The 20,158-nt window shown below is 18.0% G+C and overlaps 6 protein-coding genes across 6 annotated transcripts; 4 read left to right on the forward strand and 2 right to left on the reverse strand.

The window, feature by feature from the left end:
* Positions 1-2: 2 nt before the first annotated feature.
* PGAL8A_00231200 (conserved Plasmodium protein, unknown function) lies at positions 3-3,035 on the forward strand (the record flags this gene model as incomplete). Its single annotated transcript, XM_028671036.1, has 1 exon — positions 3-3,035. The coding sequence occupies one exon, from the start codon at positions 3-5 to the stop codon at positions 3,033-3,035; it is 3,033 nt and encodes a 1,010-aa protein (XP_028527729.1).
* A 1,081-nt stretch (positions 3,036-4,116) lies between these two features.
* On the forward strand, positions 4,117-4,893 carry PGAL8A_00231300 (conserved Plasmodium protein, unknown function; the record flags this gene model as incomplete). Its single annotated transcript, XM_028671037.1, has 1 exon — positions 4,117-4,893. One exon carries the CDS (start codon positions 4,117-4,119, stop codon positions 4,891-4,893), a length of 777 nt encoding a protein of 258 aa, XP_028527730.1.
* Positions 4,894-5,776: 883 nt separating this feature from the next.
* Positions 5,777-11,501, reverse strand: PGAL8A_00231400 (conserved Plasmodium protein, unknown function; the record flags this gene model as incomplete). Its single annotated transcript, XM_028671038.1, has 2 exons — positions 5,777-9,646; positions 10,053-11,501. 2 exons carry the CDS (start codon positions 11,499-11,501, stop codon positions 5,777-5,779), a joined length of 5,319 nt encoding a protein of 1,772 aa, XP_028527731.1.
* A 362-nt stretch (positions 11,502-11,863) lies between these two features.
* Positions 11,864-12,943, forward strand: PGAL8A_00231500 (pre-mRNA-splicing factor ISY1, putative; the record flags this gene model as incomplete). The annotated part of the gene is made up of 4 exons (XM_028671039.1): positions 11,864-12,000; positions 12,138-12,282; positions 12,444-12,495; positions 12,657-12,943. The coding sequence occupies 4 exons, from the start codon at positions 11,864-11,866 to the stop codon at positions 12,941-12,943; spliced, it is 621 nt and encodes a 206-aa protein (XP_028527732.1).
* PGAL8A_00231600 (Yip1 protein, putative) lies at positions 12,926-14,292 on the reverse strand (the record flags this gene model as incomplete). Its single annotated transcript, XM_028671040.1, has 6 exons — positions 12,926-13,012; positions 13,150-13,225; positions 13,307-13,404; positions 13,515-13,601; positions 13,680-13,761; positions 13,838-14,292. The coding sequence occupies 6 exons, from the start codon at positions 14,290-14,292 to the stop codon at positions 12,926-12,928; spliced, it is 885 nt and encodes a 294-aa protein (XP_028527733.1).
* A 661-nt stretch (positions 14,293-14,953) lies between these two features.
* On the forward strand, positions 14,954-20,008 carry HDA1 (histone deacetylase, putative; the record flags this gene model as incomplete). Its single annotated transcript, XM_028671041.1, has 2 exons — positions 14,954-19,779; positions 19,966-20,008. The coding sequence occupies 2 exons, from the start codon at positions 14,954-14,956 to the stop codon at positions 20,006-20,008; spliced, it is 4,869 nt and encodes a 1,622-aa protein (XP_028527734.1).
* Positions 20,009-20,158: the final 150 nt, after the last annotated feature.

Consider the following 20,158-nt stretch of genomic DNA (forward strand, 5'->3'; position numbering starts at 1 on the left):
ATATGATAGGAAATGAATTATGTAAATCAAACAATGTTCATCTATATAACGGAAATAATTATAAACCTTTTAAGTGTGAAAAAGAAAATTTATATCAGTATATATACTTAAATGATAATGAGAATTATAACAAGGGTAATAACAACAATAATAATAATGTTCATATTATTAATGAATTTAGTAATAATGATAACAACAATAACAGTTATGTACTTATTAGTAATGAAAACATAATTAATGATTATAATAATATTAGTAGCATTAATAAAAATAGAAATATTTATGACAATAATAATAATAGCAATAATAATAACACTGATAAAAATGGTAAAAATTATGATAGCAATGATAATAATAGAATTGATAATATTTATAATAACAATTATGAAAGTATTAGTAATAATGACATGATGTGTAATAATTTTAGGGATATCAATAATGATAACAATAATAATAGTATCAATAATGAATATAATAATTGCGATATGAATATTCATAAAAACAATAGTATAAATAATGCAAATAATAATAATGACATTAATAATGAGAATAATAATAATAATAATGATATTAATAGAGAGAATAATTATAACAATGATGAGAATAATGATAATGATATGAATTATGAAAATAATAATAATGATATAAATAATGAGGATAAGAATAATAATAACTATGAGAATAATATTAATGATATTAATAGAGAGAATAATTATAACAATGATGAGAATAATGATAATAATATGAATAATGAAAATAACAATAACGATGTAAATAATGAGGATAATAATAATAATAATATTTATAGGGATAATAGAAAAAATAATGACTATATCAATAGTGATAGTATTATTGATAATATTAGTAGTAATAATAATAGCAATAGCAAAAATGATAAAGATAATATTAATGACATTGATGAAAATGAAATTAACCATAAGTTAAAAAAATCTTGTTCAATAAATTATTTTTTAAGTGAAAACACAACAGAACTCTTTCCTTACAAAAACAATAATGACTGTGATTGGATAAAAAATAAAAACGAAATTAAGGTTCCATATGATAAAAGATTACAATTATCTGTATCTCTAAAAGAAAGTAACGATGATATAAAAAATTTAAAGAACGAGAACATTTCTACAAAAAATTTTAATAAAATTAACAAGGTTGTAGGATATAACAATTTAAAGAAAATTAATAGCTATTTGTACCCAAAACGCTATATGCAAAAATTGGAAAAAATAAAAGTGGAAAAAAAATCTAAGATTGAAGAAGAAGAAAAAAAATTAAAAACTACACAATTTTTAAAAAATAAAAATGTTTCTATATTTTGTGAAAATGATAAAAAAAGAGAAGAATATATAAAAAAAACTGTTACAAAAAAAAACTATTATTTTAGTAAAGGATTTAATAAAATATTCTCATCCTTGAGAAATAATAATACAAAAAAAATAGAGAATGGATTGAATAAAAAAAAAAACATATTAGATACACTCTCTTTAGAACGCATTTCTGTAATTCCCGAAAAAATGAAAGATGAAAAAGACATAAAAGAATTAATAATAGAAGATAATAATAACAAAATAAATCAAAAAATTCAAGTTTATTGTAAAAAAGATGATAACATACAAGATAATATAATTTCAAAATATACTGATGGTATAGAAAAATATAATGAAGAGACATGTGTAAAAGATTCCAGTGTATCAAGTTCTAATTATTCTTTTAAAATAAAAACCAATATTAAGTATAATAAAAATGATGATTTATTAGAGAATAAACGAGAAAATAGTGAAAATGTATCCTTTCTTAAAATAAATGAACTTTTTAAAGATTCAAATTTTCCAGTGTCAATCTTAAGTAAAGAACAAATTGTTGACGGAAAAAAAGAATTATCACATAAAAATGAATGCAAAATTTTTGCATCTAATTTTAGTCTTTCAAGCGATGGAAAAAAAAAAGAATACAAATCTATAGACTATAATTTACCTAAAGATAAAAGCATGCCTAATACACTGTTAGGAACAAAAACAATTCTAAGGAGCAAATGTGAAAATATTAAAAATAAAAACCGAACAATAGATAAAAATGAAAAAATAGATAAATATACAATTCATATTTCAAACTTATTTTCTCACTCAAAAGATGAATTTGCAGAATATATGTTGGAAAATATAGACTGTAATATCAAAAAAAATGATAATGAAAACATAATATCAAAAAATAAGAAAAAAAGTTCTGAAGAATCAAGAAAAGTAAATTTAGATACATCGTCAGAAAAAAAAATATTAATAAATTTAAAAGACCCCAAAGAAAATTTAAAATATAAAGAAGTGTATTATTCTGTCGCATCTTCGTTAAATATTCCAAAAAATATGAAGAAAAATAATTATTGTATTAAAAATATGAATATTATGAGACACAATGAAATAGGATATAAGGATTATCCAAATTATAATAGAAGAAAAACATTTTTCTGTCCTGTGAATGTGGATACACATAAATGTGTTAGAAACCCAAATTTAATAAATAAATTATCAAGAAAAAAAAAAATGAATAGTATAAATGATAAAATGAAAAGCAATATCCTCTTAAAATTACATTTGAATTTAAAAGATAAATCCTCTGGAAGAAACTTCGATAATTCTATAAAAAGAACACCAAATGCTCTATTTTATGATTCTACGCCAATGAACCATAAATCATTTGGAGGGTTATTATCAGAAAAGATTGAAAATTTCAGTTTGCATCTGCCAAATTCTATAAATAAGTCTAGGAAGTTACATACAGATTACACACTCCTGAGAGAACAAATAAATTATGATAGAAAAAAAGTAATCAATGCAAATAATAAAGAATTGATGGGAAAATCAAAATGTTTTGATAGAACAGTGTTTACCAATAATAGTAGTACTTTGTTAAATGAATCTACTAATTTAAAATTTCATCCTAAATATGAACTTATTTATAAAACTCCACATAATACCAGGAATAGTTTTTATATGAGAAATAGTCCAATGAAAACATTAAAATAAAAATACGAATAACAAAAGATTAGTTCCTATAAAAAAAAAAAATTTATTCATTGTAATAGTGAACAAAAAAGTAATGCATTTCAAGAAAAAAATCAAGTAAATAATGCGTTGTATATCAAAAAAAATGTGGAATAACAAGAATTGTTTAAAAAAAATAGTAAAGACAAATTAATATTTAGAAAGGAAAAAAATTTAGAATATTTGTTAATATCACTAACGATTTTTTTTTTCTCTAAAATTATGTTTATATTACAAGGGTTAAAATGAAAAATTATCTTCACATAAAAATTATTTAAAAATAGGGAAAATAATTATTAACCTTTAAAAAAAATAGGTTTCTTAAATATTTTAATTTTATTACAATAATTTTCATAATAGATCATAATAAAATAGCTTAAATTGTAAAAATAAAATACCAGTAATTACACTGTAGTATAAAATTAAAAATATATACAAAATTTTATAGCTGTAAGTGATATCTTAAACATAATGTAATTTATTTTTAATTGTCTTTAATTTTAACATATATTATCACAATAAAGAGGAAAAACATTATTAACTAGAGAATACTATTAAATTTATATATAAACATTTTTATCTTAATGAATTTAATTAGAAATATAAGTACTTTTTATTATATAAATTTTATAAACAATAAAATATTTGCTTCTTAAATTTTTTTTTTATTTGTTTTAACAATAATAAAAATTACATTAAAACTGTTAATAAAAGTAATTCATTATAAAAAATTAAAATTATATTGTAAATATTAAACTATTAAAAAAAAAAAAAAAAGTGTACATACATATAATATATAGAAATAGAATATAAATGTATCTATAGATTAAAAGCTATTCATATGAAAAACATAAAGTAATACATTTTAAAACTTTTTAAAATGTTGATTACTAATTACAAAAAAATAAAATAAAATAAAATAAAATAAAATAATAATAAATAAATAAATAACATACCAATTTGCAAGAATAATAAAAATAAAAAAAAAAGAATGAATGATAGAATATGTAATATAAACAACAAAAAAAGTAAATAATATAAAACTTAAAATAAAAAAAAAAAAATGTACGCTACAAATAGTAAGACTAATTTTTATTCTTATGGAAACAACAATTATGATCCTTACAAATCTTATCCAGGAAATGATAAAGTTATGGGAAATTCAGATAATTATGAGTCACAATATTATTCAGATGGTGGTTTAAATTTAATGAATTCTCATATAAATAAGAATGATATATATTATAAAGCACAACAAAATTATCCATATGATACATCGATTTACAATGATATGCAGTATACACCTTTAAGTTCATTGCATGCAGCTACATTTAATCAAAACAAAAATAGGTTACAAAATTTTAACCATAATAGTAAAATTTTTGAAAAAGATACACCTGTAGATAATTATAGGAACAGTGATTTTAAAATAAGAATTAAGAATAATAGAAATAAAATTAATAACTGTAATGATCAAATGGATGAAGTTAATGATATTAATTATAATTCGACTTATGAAGATGAAGAAAGTTATGATACTCCAAAAAATGAAAGAAATACAGTAATAAATATTACATATGATGATAAATCAAGCGAAAATGATTGCATAGAGGATAATGAACAAAATATTTATAACTTTAAAAAAATAAAAAAACCTAAAAAAAAATTTATGGGTAAATATTTTTTTTCCGAAATAAAAAATAATTTTTTATCACCTTTGCATATTTGTGCACCTCATCCAACTTTAACTGTTCCTAATTTTAATTGTTTTCATTATAAAATAGTGGAAAAAACGAAAGGTAAAAAAAACGAAAAACCAGAAATTGTCGTTAGATATTAATGAAAAAAAAAAAAAAAAAAAAAAAAAAAAAAAAAAACATATTATTGAATAATTATTAATATTTAGGTGAATGTTATAATAAAATTTGTTATTTGTATTTGTTGCTATTTTAAACATTTAAAAGCATGCATATATATTGTAATGCACTATTTTCAAATTGCTTTATATGCTGTTATATTAATTTTTTTTTTTTTTTTTTTCTTATTTTGTAATTATTTTATTAATTTTGTTACTTTTTAACAAATTCTATAATTATTTTTCATTTAAAGTATTTGTTGTATCTTTGTCTATTATTTATTTTTTTAATTTTGTCTGAAACTTTTTACTTAAAATGAAGATAATATCATTTACTGAAATGATTGATGTGAGAAAATTTTTGTTTATAAATATTTTTATAAATTAAAAGTATTTTACAAAAGAAATATACCCAATAAAAATAAAGAAAAAGAAGATAATATGAAATAATGGCTAACAAAATAAAATAATTTTTAATATTGTACAATTAAAATATAGTAAAGATAATATTTAATATTATTTGAATGAATATTGAAAACTACAAATTTAAATATAATAATAAATAAAATTACTAAATGGAAATATGTTAAAAATATAAAAAAATATTAACTGTTTAAAAATTATTCTACATAAAAATAAAAGTATAAATATGAAAATATTTTAGTATTAGCATATTGTATTTAATAACTTTTAGGGTTATTTTTCCTGAAGATACAAAATTTATAAAATATATATTTAATATATGATACTAAATTTTGTATACATATATATATCACTAGATGAATGAATAAATTAATGTATCAAATAATATATATGATTATAAATTATTTAACAAAATTATATTATTATTCCTAAATAAAATAATTCTTTACACATTTTCATGTTTGCACGTTGAATCGCTCAATATTTTATTATATATTTGTTGCGAATCTTTAAAAATATTTTTATAATAATCATTTAATTGAATTTCGTTGTGATTTTTAATTACATCAGAATATTTTTGAAATAATTCTAGAAATAAAGTTCTATCTGTTAAAATTTCTTCTTTATTAATATCATTATTTGTTTTATTTTTTTTTAATTCATTATTCTTAAATAAGCATTTTATACTATTTAATATATCTATTGCAACATATTGATTTTTTATAAAATCTATTAAATCACAATTATAAATTTCTAAGTTCAATTCCAGTGCTTTTTTATGTAAGTCTTTTAATTCTTGTAACTTAAAATTTTTTAATTTTTTAGTCTTAATATAATTTTTGATATTTTCAATAAATAATTTTCTTTCTTTGATAATTTTACGTATATTCTTTTTCATATTCTTAATATCACATATGTCTAGAGATTTGTCGATTTTCTTTACTACATTTATTAAATCTTGTATGTTTATAATTACTGGTTCTATTTTAACACTTTTACATAATTTTAATTCTGTTTCTTTTCTTGAAATATTTACATTTTGCAAATTTAAATTGATGTTTTGTTCTTTAGAAGGGACATCAATTATTTTATTGTTGTTATGTATTATATTTTTTACTTCTGAATTCAAATTACTACCTTTTTTTTTTTTTTTTTTCTCTAAAAAAAGATAATTATTTTTAATGATATCCGTGAAATTGTTTGCATTTCTTAAAAGACAAACATATTTTTGTGATAATTGTAATTCTGCATCCATTTTGATTTTTAAAATATCAATTTTATTCTTTAAATTGAAATCACATATAGTATCATCAATAATTTTCTGATAAATATTTGGATACGAAAACAAATTTTCAAAAGATAAATCAGAATCTATGTTTATAGAATTATTTACTTTGCTAGCTTTTTCTTCATTTTCATTATTAAATTTATCATCAGTAAATAATGTTAAAGGGTATTTTTCAAAATTTTCGAATTTTTCTAATTTTAAATAATTACTTTCGTTATTTAATCCTTCGAAAACTTCAATGAATTTGCTCATATTTATCTTATCAGTGTTCTCTCCTAAATATTTTGAAAATAAAAAATCAAATGATTCTTTATCAAAGTTACTAAATTTTAACAAAATATTATAAAAATCTTCCTTACATAATATTCTCTCTTCATTATTTATAAATTGTTTACTATTTATATTCTGTAAAAAATTATATTCATTATTGTTTATATTACTATCTTTACTATTATTTTTATGATCATAATTACAAATTTTATTGTTTTCATTTATCTTCTTCTGTCTTTCATTAGTATTATTATCATTATTAATATCATTATCGCCATCATAAGAGTTACTAAATATATATCCATTAATTGTATTCTTATTTGCCATTTTTTGTTCTTTTTCATTTAATAAACTAATAAAAATAGTTTTATAATTTTCTTTAAAATTTAACAATAATTCATTTTTTAAATCAAAAATATTATTTATTCTTTTATTGAAAAATGATTTTTTTACCTCTTCTATATTAATTTTATTAAATTCAAGATATTTTATTATTTCCTTTTCTACTTCCTCATTAGATGGATCACTAATTAATGATATATCCTCAGAAAAATTTAAATATACATTTAAAATTACATTTGAATAATTATTCATTTGTGAATTTAATATTTTAGAATGAGAGTTATGATTTTCACTATAATTAACATAATTGTCACTCTTTTTAAGATCTTCTAGATCTATGTATTTTTTTATTTCAATATGTACAAAATAGGATTCATTTGTTGAAAGTTCTACATGCTTAAAGAAAACATTTTTTCTTTTAATTTTTTGTAAAATTATTTTTTTTTCCCATTTTTTTAGAATGAAGTCTAGATTTCCATAGTCTTCATCACTAATTTTTTTTTTTTTAACTTTTATAATCTTTACTTTCATATTTTTGAATAAATAATAATTTTTTAGATCTATAAATATGCTACCATTAACAAAATTGTTTTTACTATTTATAACTATCTTTTTATTTATTTTAATGGTTTTATTACTACTACTACTACTATTTTTTAATATATATTTTAAGTTATTTTTGTCATCCGTATTTATAATATTTTTACATAATTCGTTTTTAAATTTTATATCATTTACAACTTCTTTATCATATTTATCTGTATTTTTTTTTTTGATAACAATACTATCTTTTTTCATTTCATAATTATTATTTTCGTTATTATCATCTTCTTTCAATTTTGTTGTAAATTCATTGAACGAAGTGTCATTTTTACATATTATATTATTACTATTAAAAGTATAATTTTTAAAGAAGGATAACAGCTCATTAATTTGTATATAATTTTTTTTTCCTTCTAGATTTTTTTCATTAAAATCCATTTCAATATTAGGAGATAATGCTACTGAAATTTCAAAATTAAGATTTTCATCTTTTAAATTTCTTAATTTTTTGGACACTATTAGAATCAAATATTTACATTCACTTTTATTATCAGGTATATTAATTTTTAAAAATAATTCTTGAAATGAAAATTTATAAAATTTTCCTATAATATTAGAATTTTCCTCTGTATTTTTCATATTTTTATAAGATTTTTTTTTTTTTTCATCTTTGTTTTCTTCATAAATTGCTTCACTTTTTTCTATGTTACATATATATAAATAAAGGTAAGGTAAAAGTTTTAAATTATTAATTTTGTAAATCAAATAAAAAAATGTATTTGCGCATTTTTCTAGAGATAAATTTATTGTAAATCTCAATAAAACTTTGTTTATGGTTTCTTTTTTTAAAACAATATTTTTTTTAAAAAAACTAATATTCATTTTAATTCTTTTTTCAAGAAAATCTTCTATCGTCATGAAATTACAATTTATCAATTTTTCGTCGTTGTTATTTTCATTAATCCATTCAATAAAAAAATTATTACAAGAATAATTTTTAATATATAAAAAAAAGAAATATTCTCTATTTTCTTTAAGAAGCATAGTTTTTTTTCGTATTTTATTTGAGAAAATATAACTTTTATATCTGTTATTCAATAAATCATACATAAAATTATTAAAATAAAAAATATTGGTTTGATCTTTTTTATAATAATTTTCGTATATTTGTTTAAAGAAACATTCACACTCAAAAACATCTTTTGTAAATAATACTTTTTTTTTTGTCTTTTTTTTTTCTTTATATTTTAATTCTATGGCTGATAATTTTTCTCTCATTTGTTCACAATCCTTAAAATAATTAAACATTTCTTTTTTTAATTTATTTTTTTTTACTTTGTTTTTTTTTTTCTTTTTTTTGTAAGGAAAAAATGATAAATAAAATTCATGTAAGTCGTTATTTTCTTCAGTAATTCTAAAATTATTACTTTTTATTTTATCATTTTCATGTAATATATTTATATTATCATCACATCCATTAGATTTATATTCCTTATGTAAATAATTTTCATAACAATTTGGAGTTTCTTTAATTGCTTTCTTATTTGAATTTATAGTAATAGAACAAATTAAAATTAAATATGGATAGCCGTTTGCTTGCATAATATTATTACTAACTGCTTTATCCTTCTTTTTAATTTTATTACTCTTATTATTTTTATGAAATGAATCATTTTTATCAGCTTTATTTTTTATAAATTCACTTACTGATAATGTATTGAATTTATTTTTATTAATAAAATAAAGAACTTTTTCTTTTCGTAAAAACTCATCTATTTTTATTAAGTAATCACATGAATATGTTATATTAATATTTTCAAGAATTTTTTCAATATCATTTTCATTAAACCACATATATATTTCTTTATTATTCTATGAAATATTTAAGAAAAATAAAAAAAAAAAAAAAAAAAAAGTTATAAAAAGAACGTTTAAGATTAATAATAAAATCAAATAAATAATAAGACTGTAATTAAAATATTTATTAAAGTAATAGTTGAAATATCTATTTAAACTGGTATTAAAGTTAGAAATGGATATATATTTTTAAATAATTTCAAAGATATTTATTACTCTACGTATAATTCATCTTATGTACTCATGTATATGATTCTTCTTAAAAAAAAATAAAAGTTTTTACAAATAAGATATTTTAAATAACTAACAATGTTTTAATTTTTATTATTTTTTTTTTTTTTTAAATTATAAAAGTAATTATCTATTACTAAAAATATAAAAAGAAAAACTTAAATTTTTGTATATATTGTGAAAAACTTACTTTTTTATTATATTTAAAGTTAACATTCTTACTATTTTTATCACAGTCTTTATCACTTTTTATATGTTTAGAATTTTTCTGTTCTGATGTTATTATTTCTTTAAATACCTGGAAGATGGATTGAATATCTTCATTTATAATAATGTTATATTTTCTATTGTGAATAATTTTATTATTTCTATTCCCACATTTTTTTTTTTCAAATAATATATTTCTATTTGTATCTGAAATATCATCTGAATCATTTTTATCAGATAAATTAGAAATTGGTATTAATTCTGCATTGGAGATTCTAATATTTCCTTCATTATCTAAATATTTATATCCTTTTGGTATATTGTTTTTTTTTTTATTCATTAAATAATCAGAAAAATTTATAAAATTATGTGGCTTAACGTTATCACATTTTATTCTTAAATATTCTTCTTCATAAGGGCATATTAAAAAATAAAAGTAACTTACATTTTCTTTATTACAGTTATATTTTTTTATGTCATTATTTTTATTTTCATTATCTTCTTTGATAGAAATGTCATTATTGAAAGTATTTAAATCATTATTTTTGTTGTGTTCATGTAATAAAATGCACTGAATATAATTTTTTTTATAATTTTCAATTATTTTATTTATATTACAATAAGTCTTAATGTGTTTTCTACCACTAAGCATTTCAATAATATAAAAATAATAATTAGAAAAATAAAAAGTTTGAAAACATTTATATAAGGCTTTCATAATAATAAAACACCATAATTCATTTTTATTTAATGAATGACAAGATATTATTTTATTTTCACTATTAAAAGGTAATATTAAATCTACAAATACTAAATACCATTTATTATTTATAAAGAGCTTAACAAAATAATAATTCAATTTATTTATAATTGGAAATGAGTGAACTGTTTGTGGATAAATTAGTTCGTATAAATAAAAACCCTTTGGTACAATAATTTTGTTTTCCTTAATCAAATTTATAGAAGAATAAAAATATTTTAAAAAATCTATATCTTCATTATAACCTATATTTACATTTCTATCCATGTAATTTTTATAAGTTACTATACAAAATTTATTATCTTCTGTTAAATATTTTTCTATATCGTTATTTAAATTTTCTATGTATTTTTCATATTCATTTATGTAATTTTCTTTTAACAATTCTTTTTTTGTATTTAAATTTATTTCATTTTTTGCAAGATGAGAATTTTCACTTTTTCTTAAATATATGTTTGCATATTCTGTTTTCTCCTCATTATCTTCTGTACTATTTAATTCTTTCCATTCATATACATATTTACTAAAATTCTTTATTGACTTTATTTTTTTTTTTATTTTTTTTTTTTTTTCATTGTGAACTTCATCTATAACATATTTTTTCCACAACTCAAAAGTTCTTTTATTATTTTCAAATTCTATAATTTTATTTTTATTCAAAATTTCTTCCATATTTTTTTTTTTTTTTTTTTTTTTTATGAAATGTAATCGTAATTCATCATTTATTTATTTTTGGCTTTGCTTTTTTTTTTTAATCTTTTATTTATTTTATTTTTTTTTTTTTTATTCTTTTTATATATATTTTAAAAAAAATGTAATTTAATTTAAAAAGATAAAAATAAATAATAAAATATATAACAATTTAAAAAATGAAAGTTTTTTAGGAAATTTAGTACTTTATTACCATAATGTTATTTTTTTTTTTTTTACTATAATTTCAGTTATGAAGCCTTTTTATTATATTAAGATTTTTTAATTTATTTTTGATAAACTATTTTTATAATATTTATTTTAGAATTATAAAATTTTGAGAGATGGCGAGAAACGTAGAAAAAGGAAAATCTATGTTAAATCAATGGCTAAAGGCTAAAGAATTGAATGAGAAGAAAAATTTTTTTAAAATTCCTAAAAAAGTTTATGAAGTAGATGACTTGGAATCAGCAATATCATAGTATTTAAAAAAAAAAAATAAAAATAAAAATATGATAAAATTTTTCAAAATTTATATTTTATTTCTGTCTTTATTTTCCTTATATGATACTTTTCAACATAATTTTTGTAATTTATATAAATTTATTTGATTTTTAGTAGAAAATATATTATTAAAGAGATATGTAGCAAAATAAAAGAAATTCAAAATTATAGTTTAAGTGATCAACACATAAGAGAATTAAATGATCAAATAAATAAATTAATTTCCATAAAAAATAAATGGGAAATAAGAATTATAGAAGTAAAGAAAAATAAATAAATAAAAGGATTAAAAAATAGAAAAAAAAAAAAAAAATATAAACATAAATAATGAAAAAAATAACATATAAATAAATTTTATTTTTTTTTTTTCTAGTTTAAGCTAAAAACTTAATATTTTTTTTTTTTTTTTTTTTTGATTAGCTTGGTGGCCCTGATTATCAAACTGAATCAAACACATTAATTAATGCTCATTGTATGCTTTAAAATTTTAAAATAATTTTTTTATTTTTATATAATTAAATGTTTGTTTCTTGTATTTTTATGTATATGTAACATTAATTTTTTATTTAAATGTTATTATTTTAATATATGATTTTATCTTATTTTTTTATTATGTATTTTTTTATATTATAGGTAGCGAATTAAAAGGAAATAACAATTATAAATATTTTGGAGCTGCTAAAAACTTAAAAGGAGTAAAAGAGTTATTATTTAGAGAAAATGAAGAAAGGAAAAAGTTAGCTTTAAAAAAAAAAAAGGATAAAAGAAACTTGGATAAATTTGTAAATATTCATTATTTTGGTTATTGTGATGATGAAAATGAAATTTTATTAAACGAAGAATTAAAAATTCAAAAAAAACTAGAAAAAAACGATTTAAAAATATTAAAAAAAATAAGGAAACTAAAAAATAATAATTAATGCAAAACAAGAATATAATAAAAATATTGGGTAGGCAACTAAATACCTTTGACTATTCATACACAAAGCCTGTTAAAAATAAAATATATCCGCAAATACATATACATATATATGAAAATATGTAATTTTATATAAAGATAATTATTCAAAAAAAAAATAAGAGATATTTTATTATAAATAATTTTTATGAAAAAATTTTAACATACCACTTCAAAAAATCTTGAAGCCGTTAAAGCTGACCATAAAATGCAAAAAAAAGAAATAGAGTACCCTTTTTTTGATCTATTAATAATTAAAAATTTTCACTTTTTTTAAAATAATAAATTTCAATTTTCTAAATATAAATTAACATGTGTTTATTACCTTAAATTTATAAGTATAGATATAATTGATAAAATAACCAATGGTAGCAATGCATACCCTAACATGCTAATTGTGCGATATAAATCTAGCGTTAAATTCTAGTATTTATAAAAAATTTTAATAAATAAATAAATAAATAAATATATATATATATATATATATATATATATTTGCTTATAACTACCTATTTTTTTTTTTTTTAACTTACTTGACTCATCATATTTAATAGTAAATAAATACTTAAACTACTTACAATTCCAATTAAATAAATGTAACTAAATGAAGCTTTCCCTGCCTGTTGAAAATTTTTTTTTTTTTTTTTTTTTTTAATAATATAAATTATTGTTCATCTTATATATTATATAGATGTTACTAATAATAGTATGAATCCCAAAGAAAGAACTATTAATAATGGTCCAGATAAATCAGAGTTTTCAAATAATGAATGATCAATTCTGAATAAAAAAAAAAATATGTATATGTATATATATATATATATTTATATATATATATATTTTTTGGAGTTCTAACTTATAAAACATAAAAACAGATTTCATTCTTTTAGAAATTAAATCAAAATTTATTCCAAGTTCTTCAAGTAAAGGCAATTCTTCCTCTTCCTCTTCTTGATCCTGTTCATTTTCCTTTTTGTTATTTTTATTTAAATCATTTTTATTTGTTATTGTATAATTATTAAAAATATCATTGTTTTTATTTATTTCATTATTTATATATGATTGATTACTAAAAGGATTTGTTAATAAATCATTGTTATCACTATTAGTATAATTAAAATTTTTTGCTACTAGATTATTTTGATATAAATTATTTTCATATGGAATATTAGGAATTAAATTAGGTTTGTAATTATTTTCAAATATTTTTTTATTTATATGTGGATTGTTTAAATGATTTTCATTAACAAAACTTGTATCATTCTCATTTTTATTTACCCTATTTATAAGTTTCTGGTTATAATAATTCATTTTTTTTTTTTTTTTTTTTTTTTTTTGTTTAAAGTTTTTTTTAAAAAAAGGTACTATCGTTATATTTTATATAATAAAAAATATGATGTTGAGTTTTTAACAAAATTATTTTATTTGTTCTAAATAAAAAAAAAAAAAAATAATAAAAATAAAATTAACAAAAAAGTAGAAATATACAAACTAAATTTTTTTTTTAATATTTGTTATAAATTTTTTTTATGAATAGATTTTTAAATTAATTAAAAAATTCCTTTATTTAATTCCTTTTTTTTTTTTTTTTTTTTTCTTTTTTTTATTTAATTTTCAATAACTTATTACCACAAAAAATATAAAATATTAATTAATGTATGATAAAACATGTTTATTTAATATTTTTTTTTTTTTATATATATATTTTTTTTATTTTAAAACTTTTCCTATTATTGTTTTTTGTACAAAAATGTCTTTTTAAAATAATTATTGTACATATTTACATTAGGATATAAAAAAAAAAATTAAAAATTTTTTTTTTTTTTTTTTACCTCTTTATAACACGTATTTTATTTCTTAATTTTTTTTTTTTAATATACACGTATTGTTAAAATTTAGACATTTTTTTTGGATTTTATTTTTTTTATTTTATTTTTATATATATTTATAAAATAAAAATGTCATTATTAAGATGAAAATTTTAAAAGATAAAAGGAATATTCGCTATGAGTATGAATTGGATAAGTTAAAAAAAAAAAAAAAGGATAATATTTTAATTTTAAACATAATTAACAATAAAATTAATTATATTTGCTATATATTGAAAAGTGAGTATAGGAATATTATCAATGATGTTAACTATGAAAATAGTAATTCTTTAGAAATCTGTTTTTATTATTGTAAACCATATATATCCTTTTTACTTTTATTTTATCCATATATTCATAATTATATAAGATGTTTAAGAAATAATAGTTTACGGATATATAAGAACTTTTATAAATACATTTTAGACCTACCTAACAATTTCCATTCTTTACTTTTTAAATTGAGGATAATTGATGAAATAAAATTAAAAAATTCCTTAAATTCAAGCAACGATTACGATGAAATAAAAAAAATATGTGAAAACAATACTTATAATAGTTACCAAAATGATTCAATGTCTGACTTACTTTTAATAAATGCATATTTTCACGACTGTTTTTCTAAAAAAAATTTTATAAAAATATTATTTTCTAGAATTTATGTAAAGAAATATCACAAAAATATATTTAGAATACTAAAAATAATTTTATATTATTTTTCCTTACCATCATTTTCTTTTTCAAAAAAATTTTTTGAGTGGTATCACAATAAAAAATCAAAGGACAGAAAGAAAATAAAAATATCAAGAAAAAAAAGTAAGATAAATGAGAAAATAAATATAAAGAGAAATTATAAGTTAGAAAATATTAAAAAAAAAGGTAAAAAAAAAAAAAAATTTAAAAAGCTTTATTTTAAAGTTCCTTTATTTAAACATGTAATTATACCAACCATATATATTAACGACTATTATAGTAACACTAAAAAATTATTGAAGAGCAAACTTGTTAAAATTAAAAATAAAAAAAGAGAGGAAACAGAATCATTTTTATCAGATAATAGTGATAATGTAAGTAGTGAAAAAAGTTTAAGTTTTTTAAGTGATTCAGAAGAAGAAAATGAAGTGAAATCGTTTTTAAGAAAAGAAATATTCTGCTCTGAAAATGAAAATGAGAATGAAAATAAAAATGAGAATGAAAATAAAAATGAAAATAAAATTTCCGAATGTAGAAATATAAACTATGATGAACATAAGGGAAATGAGAAAATGAGTGAAGTAAAGAAATGTGTGGATGATATCCATGAACTAGATTCAAATATAAGTATAGTAAAAGAAAATCATGAAAAAGATACTCATACAAATTCGAAAAATTACATTGAAGATTGTGATAATTACACTTCATTAAATAAATGCATAAATGAAAACTTCACTGAATTCATTAAAAAATATAAAACCAAAAATAAATCATTAAAAAGTATAGAATATATATATGGTAATTATGTAGGAAGAGAAATACAAGATTTTTTTTTAAATAAAAAAAAGAAAAGTTATAAAAAAAAAATGTATTCACATGATATGTGGAAAAAATTAATAAACTTCAATGATGCAGATTATAATAAAAATACATTAATACACAAAGCTTGTCTGGTTGCTAATACTAATATTATTTTTCTTCTTTTGAATTTAAATGTAAAGTTAATAACATATAATGATAAATTAGAGCTACCATTACATTGTACTGTGTATAACTGTGACGAATATATTTTCCTACTACTCTTACACAATACAGTAGAATATTTATTTTTTTTTTATTTAAACCAATATTATAATAAAAAAAAGTATATAATTAATAAAAAAGTTAATGAACAAAATATTCTTAAAAAAGAAGATTTTCATTTGAATGAACAAGAAAAAAAAGATAAATGTTTAAACAACAAATCAGAAAAAAAGAATAAAAATATTATAAGTAGTAATACAAAAATAAATAATAAAATCAAGAAAAAAAATTATAATAAATATATAAAAAATAATTTTTTTTATAATAAAAATATAAATGGTAAGTTTTTATCCAATGTAGTTAAATTATATATAAGTGTAATTGTAAAAATTATTGAACTTGGAAATTTTGAATTTCTGAAAATCCTTTTTAATTATAATAAATATATTTTTTGTTACATAATTCAAAAAACAGAAATATTTTACTTTTTATGTTTATTTGCACATATGTACAATTGCGTTAATACATTTCTTAAATTTTGTGATAATATTCTAAGCTTTAACTTTTTTAGTCAAAAAAAAAAAAAAAAGAAAAAAAGAAAAAATGAGGAAATACAATTATCAGAATATAAGAATTTTATTTCAAAGAAAAACAAAATAAATTCTGAAATATCCAATAATAATTTTTTTTTGATAAATAGTTATGAAAAAATGGGAATGTTTCCTGATGAAAATTCGTCTGATATCAAAAACAAGAATGAAGAAAATATTCATAATCAAATTAATAATATCAAAGGAGATTCTGAAAATATTCAAAGAATAAGTCAAGCAGATGTAAATAATATTTTAAAACAAAAAAAGGCTTATAAGGAAGAAAGACCTTTAAATAAGAAAAAAAAAAAAATAGATTTTATAAACAATTATATTATAAAAAAAAGAACAAACAAAAAAAGTAGAATAGAAATATTTTATTCAAATGAATGTGCTAAACATATTTATGTTCCAGAACCAACTGATTATCCATATTTAAGAAAGAAAATTAAAACTAATATTCCTGAAAATTCTAGTAGGTTAGATGTATTGATTTCTAATAAACATGGAATATTGAAATTGAACACTTTTGTAAATTTTAAATTAAAAAGAGTTCAGAGAAAAGCAACAGTAACTGATATTTTAAGAGTACACGATATTTCTTACTTGAAAACTTTATTATATAAAATGAAAAAATACAATTTAAATGAAGATGTAAATGAAAATTTCTTAGAAGAAACTAAAAATAATAAAAAAAAAAATTACTTAATAAACTCTGATGATAATAGTGAACTTAATAATACTATTTGTGAAAATTTTGATAAATTAAAAAATCATATTGATACTTATGAATCTGTTAATGAAAATACCAATTCAACTGATGTATTAAAGCAAAACCATATAATTGATAAGAAAAAATTCATTGAAGAAAGAAATGAAGATAACCAAAAGAAGATAAGCAATGGAACATGTTATGATAGAAATGATTGTGAAGAAAATATCATTGAAAAAGTATGTGATAAACATAATGATGAACTAATAATTGGAGAAAAAAAGTATGGTATAGAAAAATCTGATGGAAATGAAATGAAAGAAAAAGTATCCAGCTATAATAATATAAACACAAAAGATGTTCAAATAAAAAGTAAAAAGTGTACTAAAGAGAAAATAGACAAATTAATATTATTAGATAATGATACATTTATTAATAAATATTCATTCAATTGTGCCTTAAATGCTAGCGGAGTAGTTTTAAATGCAGTTGATTATATATATTCAAAAAAAAATAAGAATAAAAAAGTTTTTTGTGTAGTAAGACCTCCAGGTCATCATTTAGGAACATTTGGTGCAGCTCAGTTTAATTTAACTGATGAAGATAGAGCTGCAGGAAGTCAAGGTTTTTGTCTTTTAAATAATATAGCTATAGGGATTTCTTATGCAAAATATAAATATGAAAAATTTGAAAGAATTGCTATTATAGATTTTGATATCCATCATGGTAATGGAACTGAACAAATCATTAGAAATTTGGGATTAAAAAAAATAAGAGTTAATGATTATATTGATATATATAGTTGGAAGGGATGGAAAGATAAAAATGATAAGAAGAATATATTTTTTAGTTCAATTCATGCATTTGATGGATATTTTTATCCTGGTACTGGTTTTGATGCAGTAGAACTCGAACCATATATAATAAATGTTACCTTAAAAAAAAATATGAATGCAAATGACTTTTTGTCATTATTTCATAATAATATTTTAATACATTTATTTCATTTTAAACCAAATTTACTCTTTTTATCAGCTGGATTTGATGGACATAAATTAGATTATGTAAATAACGGTTTTGTAAAAAATAATACTTCCACATATTTTTATTTAACTAATCTAATTTTATCATTACAGAACAAATTGAATTTTCCAATTATAAGTGTTTTAGAGGGTGGATATAATACTTCCAATGATATGGGATCTGTTTTTAGCTTATCTGTTTTAGAGCATTTATTATCCTTTTACTATAATGATACTTTTTTTTTATCAGTTAAAAAAAATAATAAAAAAAAATTTTCTCCTTTAAATGATGTTGAAAAAAAAGAATGGGATAAAATAGATAATACAGAAGAAAAAAAAAACGATAGTTTTAATAAAGTGATTAATGTCAATTCATTAAACGAAACAAAGTATAAGGGAAATATAGCAAAAAATAATAACATAAAAAATAAAAAGAAAAAAAATGGAATACTTAAATTTCCGCATATTTCTTTAGGTAGAAATAAAATAGAAGAAATGTTTAAAAATTATTTTAATGTTTTTAAAGAAAAAACAAAGGAAACAGAAAACTTAAATTTAGCAAAACATTTTGAAGAACACGAAAAATTTTTAAAACACTTTGATAGAAAACAAATAGAAATTAAAAATAAAGTTAATAACTTTTTGATAAAGCACAACTTCCTCTTAAAAAACCTTTTAAAAAAAAGAAGTAAGGATTTTTCTAAAATTCGGGATATAAAGTTGCCTTATGATTCTTATTTTTATGAAGTATTATCTTATTTTAAGATAAAACTAGGAAAAAAAAAAACAGATAAAAATAAAAATTCCATACATAAAGACACAAATCAATACTTTTCAGTTTTAAACAATCCATCTGATTTAAATAATTTTAAACTTACATATATTCAAACGTAACTAAAATATTTTATATATATATTTATGGATAGACTTTTTTTTTTTTTTATTTTATCTATAGTTTATTCTAAAAATAATTAAAATTATAAGTTTATTTCCATTTTATTTTTTTTCTTTTATAATATAAGAATAATTTTGTAAAATGTTTACTGACATATTTTTATTTTTTTTAATTTTCACAGGCATCCTGAGACGAGTTTTCAATTTAGTAACTTATGGAAATAAACAAAAATTAAAGGAAACAGATATTGTGCTTTTTTTTTTTTTTTTTTTTTTTTTTTTTATTTTANCATATTAAGATTTTAATAAATATTTTAGAATTTTTTATAAAAAAAAAAAAAGTAATATTATGAAATCACATTATTTTTATAATGG

The sequence above is a fragment of the Plasmodium gallinaceum genome (genome assembly GCF_900005855.1).
Source record: "Plasmodium gallinaceum strain 8A genome assembly, contig: PGAL8A_v1_76, whole genome shotgun sequence".
Classification (NCBI taxonomy): Eukaryota; Apicomplexa; class Aconoidasida; order Haemosporida; family Plasmodiidae; genus Plasmodium; species Plasmodium gallinaceum.